Below are 8,958 nucleotides of genomic sequence, written 5' to 3' on the forward strand. Positions count from 1 at the left end.
GCTAGGAATAAAAGTGTAGCACATACACTATCGAAGTTGCTGCCGGAGGGGAGCTGTTGGAGCATCTTGATTTCAAAGCGTGCAGACTGCCCAAAAATGAAGTTCTAGCAAGTGGACAGACTGTTCAAATTCTGAGATTGAAACCTTGTTGCCCTTTAGAGAGGCTTTAAACGTGAGTCCCTTGGCCCTCGAAATAGACCAGCCCTTTGGCTCTCGGGTTGGGATAGCAGTACTACTGCTAAATACAGATTTCCAAAGGTGGGGAGCACCAGTTTATGCATGTGACCACAAAGGTAGAAAATGTTCTTGGCAAAGTTCAGCTACCTTTGGAGACAAACTGCATCTTCAGATTCGACTGGTGGACTTAGTAGTCCAAGGACATGTACTAAAGGGCGGGAAGCTAGCATCCAGGCATCCTTTCCCAGAGCTCAAATACCCTGAAACGCTCTCCTAAACTCTCCCCAGAACCGCTAAAAGGACCCGACGACAGTCTTTGGGGCCTGCTCGCTCCGAGCCGTCCCCCTGGCAGCAACGTATCAGATAATTAGTCAGTGCATTGTGTAACGTCGCAGTATCGAATGTTTTCAGCTGAGGATCCGCTTTAGGTTTTTTTAGACGAAATGCAGTTTTAGCCTAACCTCGAGGCTGGCATTAAACGCCACTCTTCCCCGCACGCCCAGTGATGTGCCGCAAAAGAATTGGACGAAGGCTTGCCACGGGTTTCGCTGTATCCTATTGGCAGTGGACTTGGGATATTTACTTCAGTATCGATTAGCACTGGTATTGCACAAGAGGCTATTGGCCCATGAACGAGCGGAGATGAGCTGATAGCCCTAGCAATTCCTGTACTGTTGGCACAATGATTTCGTCATCATTCTTCGCCCCCAAACTAATAGGTTCCATGTCAAGCTCGTCACTCCCGAGGATTCGACGCATTTTCATCTCTCATCTTCCTTCCAGGTAACTCGTACACTCAGCTAGACAGCTAGACATAAAAACTCCATTCTTTCCGAATCTACCCACCATGTCGTCTATGCTCGAGAAGAAGTCTCCACAAGAAATGATTCTACCAGGCGCTGGGGACCCTACTTCAGATGCTGGTGTGTCACTAGAAAAGAAATCAAGTCCTCGAACCGACCTTTTCCGAACTCTCGCACACCTCCTTCTCTCCCTCGGTTGGCTGGCTCCGATACTCGCTGTTTCTGTGTTGAACTTTAGAAGTTATGTTGTGGGCACGAATCTGTCCTGTGGAGTCAGACGCTGTAGGGCCGACCCTTGGGCAGTCGAGGCTGCTGGAAGCCAGCAATTCGAGTCGCATGACCACGAAATACTCAACGCTCTTCAGCTGGTTGCCAAGGCATTAGAGATATGGTTTGTGTTTCTGGCAGGCGTCGTGGTCTTCGGTCTGACAATATTGCTCGCCGGAAAGGGGGACGGACTTCCGATGCGGCACCTCAAGATCCCCTTTGATTATACAGACCTGGGCTCCTTTCTCGAGCCGTCACTTTGGACTTCTATCATCCCGCGCATTGAGACTCGTCCACAGCCAAGAAGCGACGCTACCAGAAGTCTGCAGCCTACGACAAGTAGACGCAACCTGTATATTTTTGTGGGGTTTGTATTGGCGATCGGTATTGTTTGTAACTTGATGGGGCCGGTCACAGCAGTGTTGCTCTTACCATCTCTGTCGTGGAGAGAGGTTGGAGTACCCGAGAAATATCGCGTGTTTACAGATATGGCGTCAACAGACCCCCCGATGAACCCAAAGTTCCTCAATAGTGGGTGGTGCACATTGGCAAACCTCACTGCTGGCAACTATTCCTGCGTGTCCAGCGAGATTGACACGATGTTGTTACAGACAGATGGAACCATTCCATCTGTCAATTCGGAGGAACTTGTCTCGTTTGTTTTCAATTACACCTGGGACCCAATCTTCGATTTCTGGGATATCCTTGCTCCCAATAGACAGGTCCTGGACTCCATTAGTGATGATTATTATGGATGGTCATCTATCTATAATCCGGATTATAATCCACCCGTCGATCTAGCAAACTTCAGCGTGTCGACCTTCCAAGCTCTCAGTAATGCTCGGGAAGTGATCGTTCACCGCCAGGGCCCCTCTCTCCTCCTTTCTGGAGGTTGTTTCGCGGCTGTTTCTACATCTGCTGTTCACATTTCTAACGACAAGGGTGTTTTTTGCTACGACTTCACGGGATACTACATTCCAACACTGTTTCCCGTATCAGGAACTTCCAATGAAGAAAATGTATCAACCATGTGTATGCCCACTGGCTCCGGCTGGACAGGAGACAACGCACACTCCGAATTTCAAGTCGCAAACTACTCTTCCTCTGACCCGATCGCGGTGAACGTGTACTCGACGGAAAAAGTCATATATCTCAACCAGTCGACACATCATTGCGCTACTGGAACAAACGCGACCAATTCGACTTCCTGTGACTGGAACTCCATGTTTGCAGCAGACATCGAAAGCGATATGAGAAATATATCAATCAATCCCCTCGTTGCCGAGTACTACAGCTCTGACAACTCTACCTTTTGGATATGTCTTTCCTTCTCCTATCTACGACTTTCAACCTACATTCTAGACACTTCGGGCAACAATCCTTTTAGCCTTGGCCTTGTTGAGCTGCAGGGTGAGGATGTAATTCACCCCGCGGATGACCCCATATTCATTCATCCAGACTGGGTTTTGGCATCCCTGTCAGTGGATCGCGGCAGCACAGTCCCTGAGTATCGCGGCAGCTCAACAGTGCTTGCGGATGCGCTCCAGTTCTCGGGGTCTGATGAGTCCATTGGTCTCGCCGAGGTCCATGCAATTATCATGGGGCAGGCTTTATCACTGATTAACTATGCGACGGAAGATGTCAACTCTACGAGCGACAAACTGCCAACTTCTACTCCAATGCTCAATGTCAGCCTCCTTCTATATGCCTGGATGTATGGATTGCAGTCTGTAACATCCAAGCTGGGGGTCGCAGTAGCACTAATTGGGTGTGTGATTGTATTACTTGGAATTGTGATAAAGGCATGGAGGCGCACCGTACCACGGGATCTGCTTGACTTTGTCACGGTAGCTTTGAAGCAGACCCCGCCGGAAGTCTTGAAAAATCTAGAGGAGAAGGAAACGGTGAAGGTCAGATTCAGGATGAGAAACCAAAAAGACACAGAGTTTGAGTTTTGATAGAAGATTCTGTAAGGCCGTCAATAGATGTCTGAGACTATTATGGAGTATGGACTCTAACGAAAGACGCATCTTCAGCACACGAGAGAATTCTGAATCAGCAATTCCTCTCAAACTTGGCGTGCGCCGTGCTCTCAAGAGATACTATCTCCGCGCAGCCCTTCCAGCTTGGCAATGCTCTTCTTGAAATATCCTTCTAAGCCATACCTTTCAATATCAGCGCCTTCCTCTTTCAATTCCTGAGTTACATTCCCAATCCAGTCTCCAACTTTCTCTCTTCTCTTCCTCGCCTCTTCGAATCTCTCTTTCGCCTTTTGTCGCTCGATCTGTCCCCTTGTGACGGCGAGATCAATGCAGTGGTCGAAGGCTCAGAGTTCAAAGAATCCCTTGTATTGAAAATACTAAGCTAGAGAGTAAAGGAGGGAGGATGACCTCGACCTTTAGTACTGGTAGCGCCCAGACCTCTAGCTAAGCCCCGTGTTTTGGTCCTGTTTCCTAATACCTGGCCGACGGATCATGTGGCGGCGCCCGCCGTCACACCCCTCTACTACTTGTTCGGTCTTCCAGTCTTGAAGACTCCAACTTCAGCGTCCTTTATCGTCTATCTATATCTAACGTAAGGCAATTCCATACCCTTATACTTCTTAGTATATTCGAAATCATCCCTTAATACGATTATCTCTAGTATCGTAGCGTCCTGATCTGCAAAAGGCTAGTCCCGCCATATCCTAATATCTTAAACGAAGCTTCGAGATTACTATATATAGAATAATATAGAGTATCGCATTAAATACATATCTCGCCCCGTCTGCTCCTATAGCCATAAGCTTCTCGAGGTCCTTAACGAACTTGACTATTGCGCTAGCATAGTGATCTGATGTGACTACTACGCTATTACGGCCCTGCTTCTTGACTTACGCATCTAGACTGCTGACTTCCTTGTCTACGTCTCCAAGTATCTTCTTATATAGCTGTTCCGTAGCTTTCTTTCCCTCGGGGGCTTTCTTTATAGGTGCTGATTTAGCAGATGCTGCTTTCTTGGTTGGTTTCGACTTCTTGGACTTGGCTTCGTCTTCAGCATCAGAACCGACCGGAGCACTGGGTTCAGATCACTTTCGTTTCTGGGTTATGGAGGGTTTGGGGGTATTGAGAACGTCTGCAGGCTGTTGAAATTAGGGGCCTGAGGCCCCTAATAGGCTTAGTAAGCCCTGGAACCGAACGCCATGGGGCTGTGCACTAGCTTAATACCCTGTCCAGCTGGAATACCCTGTATAGCTGGAATACCCTGTCCAGCTGGAATACCCTGTATAGCTGGAATACCCTGTACGGCTGGAATACCCTGTATAGCTGGAATACCCTGTACGGCTGGAATACCCTGTATAGCTGGAATACCCTATATAGCTGGAATACCATGTACGGCTGGAATACCCTATATAGCTGTAATCGGTTCAGCTGGCATAGGGATTTAGTACATGTGACTTAGGGGGTTCAGGGCTATATATACGGGCTACTTACCACTGTAGAACAGCAGTCAATTCAGTACGTTTTACTTGGTTTACATTGCAAGCACGTGACCCTAGCTTTACTTTAGCTAGTTCAACACAGGCGTGATGTCAGAAGTTAGCACGTGCTAGTTCACGTGATATGGCAAAATAGGATATAGCACAAAGGAGGCAATTGCGTCTCGGCCTCGTGGGTGAAGCCCGAAATGCCGTTCGATTGGAAGCACAGTTTTTTAGCTGTATTGTGGGAAGGATTTTCCCTATAATGATATGGTGCTATTCTATGAGGATATAATAGAGGGGTGTATGGGGAAGTGTGTAAGCTATAGCCAGGAGACGAGCTATTGTGCAGCTGTCTCGTATGAAGCGAGCCAGGCGCATGGGTATGCCAATTGCTATCTTAAAAGTAGTACCAAGACTGGCAGCTTGTTGACACAGGATTATGTTGTGGATAGCGCTTTTATTGCTCTTATAACATCTTCATCTTCATCTTCGACGTCGGTTACGGCAGCTGCCACAATACTAGGGACAACCTTAAACATACCTTCATCTCTCCCATTAAATCCCGCTACCACCGCCATCTCCTCAACCCCATCTACCTCGCTCACATAATCGGGATCTTCTTCAAGCCCCTCGCACGCCTGGATCTCTGGCGTAGTGATCGGTCCGTCGCGATCGTTGCTCTCGTCGCCATTGGCCTCATGACCCATCAGCATTTGCCCTGTCATCAAGCTCGCATCCCCATCGCGGCACCTTCTTGGTACTACAAACCTCTTGCTGAAAAGATGTCGCAGTACCTGAATTTCCTCATCCGGGTAGACAACTCGGGGATCGCAGCGGAAAGAAAGGAAAACCTACGGAAAGCCCTTGCCTTCTTTCCCAGTTGAAGTGCGGATATCATGGGCGGATAAACGACAAACCAAGCGCGAAGAAGACAAGGCATATTCTCTCATAGGCATGGTCGGCATTTGCATGCCGCCTCTTTATGGTAAAGGGCGCGAGAGCGCAATAGAACGGCTCCACAAGGAGATCGATGAGAAGCGAAAACTGCTATATGATAAGAACTAATACATCGAACATTATCTCTGAATTTAGTACCGCTAACTGCTCAACAGGTTTGATACGAATACTTCTACAAGCCAGGACGAATCTGGAACTGTCTTTACCCTTCATCCTCGCGGCGGTTAGTCTATTATCGAGATCGTCGAGTATAATCTCAATAAGGAGCGAATAATACAGGACCCGGATAATCCCTTGAAACAAGCCTTAAAGGCTAGTTATAATCTGCCTTCAAGGAAAGGGAAAAAATGTATTCTTCTGAGTATCGGCGGGAGTTCCGATAATAATATTATACTACCCGAATAGTAGAAGAAGCGGGATTAATATTATTTTTATCAGAATCCAAGAGCCGGAGAAGTTCTCCTATACGATATATCTAAACACAGGAATATATCGCTCCGTTATAATAATGCGATTAAGCAATTACTAAACAAAGAACCTCGGTAATATATCGTGTTATAAGGCCGCAAGGCGATTTTCCAAATAGGAGGAAAAGGTAATACCGAATTTCTCCTGAAGTAATAGAAAGTGCAAAATCCAGAACTTCATATATAAAAGAGGCAGTCATTTCTTTCCAAGGAGGGATTCGGATAATATAAAGAGACTCTTGACCAGTTTTATAACTTTGATATATAATCCGTTCTATTAAGTATCTATAATACGAGGATAAACACTCCTTTCTAACCAGAACCGGGTAATAATATCAAATATTCGAAGTTAGAGAAGCTTGGTAACGGGTCTCAATACACCATTTATAAGATTATTAATATATATACTAGCGACTATTATACTACCAGGGCTTTCTATAAACCAGAGAAACGATTCAAGCAGAAAGTTAGAGATTACCTGTCTTTAGAAATGAAAATAGTCCATATAAGGTTCCCCCCCGGCCCTAATTATAGGCCATACTTATTAAGTTATTAGAAAAATCTTCTTATTCCCTTATTTGTAAAAGATCGCCTTATAGGACAGGGATAGTATAACTATCTCCAAATCCGTACGGCTAGTCGTCCTATTATATTAATACTGGCCAGTAATCCTAAATAATGTCTAACGGCGCGTAAACTTCTCGATACCTACTTTCCCTATTCGCTTCCTTCGAGGGAATAGTCGATAACGTTATTCCGGGATACTTCTGTACTTCCGGATAAAGTTCTTACTCGACTACGAGATATCGATTCCATACGATATAACAAATTAGGTATTGCATATACAAAGCCTGCCAACTCTATATACCAAGAAAGAGAGGAAAGTCAAAAATCCAATAAGTTATCCCGGAGGCGGCGGAAACGGTTAATGAGGAAGCAAGAAATGAAAGGCGCGGGAAAAGACCTGCGGCCACGGTCCTGACGGGGAGATATAGTTGAGGAATGTTCTTTGCAGTCGAGATCTGGTACCTTTTACGGGAACCTACAAAGATCGCAATATTATATACGGAGGAATAATTAATATATTTAATAAGGTAATCACGTATTTGGAAAAGGAGTCCGTAAATATATAAGTAAGGCAGTCAGGATTATATGGCGTATTATAAATAGGATTCTTTTGTTTTTACTAAAAAGGAACTACGGAAAACTATATAATATAATAATACCAGGGATATTAATAAACGCGTAACTTATTATATACAGGTATAATATACTAATTATTTCCTATAAAGATAATACGCCTTATATTTGCTTCCGATAATAACCTTTCTATTTTCTTCTATAGTATTTTACTCATATATTAGATTCCCCTTATTTGCCTCAATTTGAGTACTGCTTCTCTCGACCATACCTGCTCCCGTAATACGACTGGCTAATAGAGGGATAAGGTTCCTTTAATATTCGTCCCGGCAGATATTAAGGGACAAGTAGGTATATAGAACTTAAGCTACTGCCTGTTTACCTATATAAGAAAGCCTACTTACCTCTGTACTTTACTATACTCAAGCGCTAGTATATTACCTATTAAGTCTTACCTGAAAACTTGAGGAAGATCTATTTCTAAGACTTGCCCTCTTTCTTCTATACTAGTAAATACTACTTATCTATAGGATCTTATAGGATATTTACTCCCGTACTCAAATCCTGCTTTTCTTTACTCAAATACCGGTTATTATTACTACTGAGATTAGGATTACTATTACTTAAATTACTATTACTATTATTACTAGATGACTTACTTTCCTATAATATAAGAACTTGGATATATATAGTTTTAATATATTTGGGTTTAATATATATTATATTCTTATAAGTATAACCTGCCTCTATAATAATTAATAGAGCTACTTTATTAAATAAGGGCTATAATAATATATACTAGCTAAAGCTATTTAAGAGATACGAATATTACTTAATTAGCTTAATAGTAAAGTTATTAATCTTCCCTATATAATATAGTATAACAGGCCATACTCGTTAAAAATCATATTATTTTAGTAGTTTTAAGGTTTAGGTTATATAGTAAAGACTGCGGCCTTTTATATATAACTTGCGGAAATTATATAAGAAAGCTAGTTTTTCTATAGACTTAGAAAATAATCCCTTATAAGTATTTAATAAATTAAGCTTTTATATATTATATATTATATACTATTTATACTTTATTATTTATACTTTATTATTTATACTTTTAATTTATTATTTTACTATTAAGTCACGTTTTATACTCTAGTATACTTTATATGGGTTTTTGTCTTATTATAGTTTTCTTCTCATAATAGCCAGTATTTATAATAAGTCGAGCTAGCTAGCTAAAAGAAACTTCTTACCTATTATAACTATTTCGGATTATTACTATAAAAGAATAGTAATATACGGAATATAGACAGAATATAATTTCGGTTAATATTAATAGAATAGCTCTAGATAATTAGCTAAAGCTAGACTTATTAAGTAATATCTTTATATCTATATTTTAAAATATAGAAGGCACTAGTAAAGGCAATTAGCTCTTAGCCCTTAATCTTGTAATAATTCTTAAATACTAATTAAAAAAAAATATAACTTGAAATACTAGTAATAGAATTTAGAATATAGTTTCTATTAGCTAATAGACCTTTATTATAGATAGTACTTAGACTTCTTATATATTAAGCTATTATAAGACAAGAATAACTATTTCTACTTAGTAGAATATAATTCCTTATTATTATTATCTAATTCGGTATTATTAAGCTTATTATAACTCGGTTCTAGAAATAGA

General features: G+C 42.2%; 1 protein-coding gene across 1 annotated transcript; it reads left to right on the forward strand.

Moving 5' to 3' along the window:
- Positions 1-1,024: 1,024 nt before the first annotated feature.
- Positions 1,025-3,291, forward strand: K444DRAFT_658965 (uncharacterized protein; the record flags this gene model as incomplete). The annotated part of the gene is made up of 1 exon (XM_024886316.1): positions 1,025-3,291. One exon carries the CDS (start codon positions 1,025-1,027, stop codon positions 3,203-3,205), a length of 2,181 nt encoding a protein of 726 aa, XP_024743603.1. The 3' UTR covers positions 3,206-3,291.
- Positions 3,292-8,958: the final 5,667 nt, after the last annotated feature.

Source organism: Hyaloscypha bicolor (genome assembly GCF_002865645.1).
Source record: "Hyaloscypha bicolor E unplaced genomic scaffold K444scaffold_13, whole genome shotgun sequence".
Lineage (NCBI taxonomy): Eukaryota > Fungi > Ascomycota > Leotiomycetes > Helotiales > Hyaloscyphaceae > Hyaloscypha > Hyaloscypha bicolor.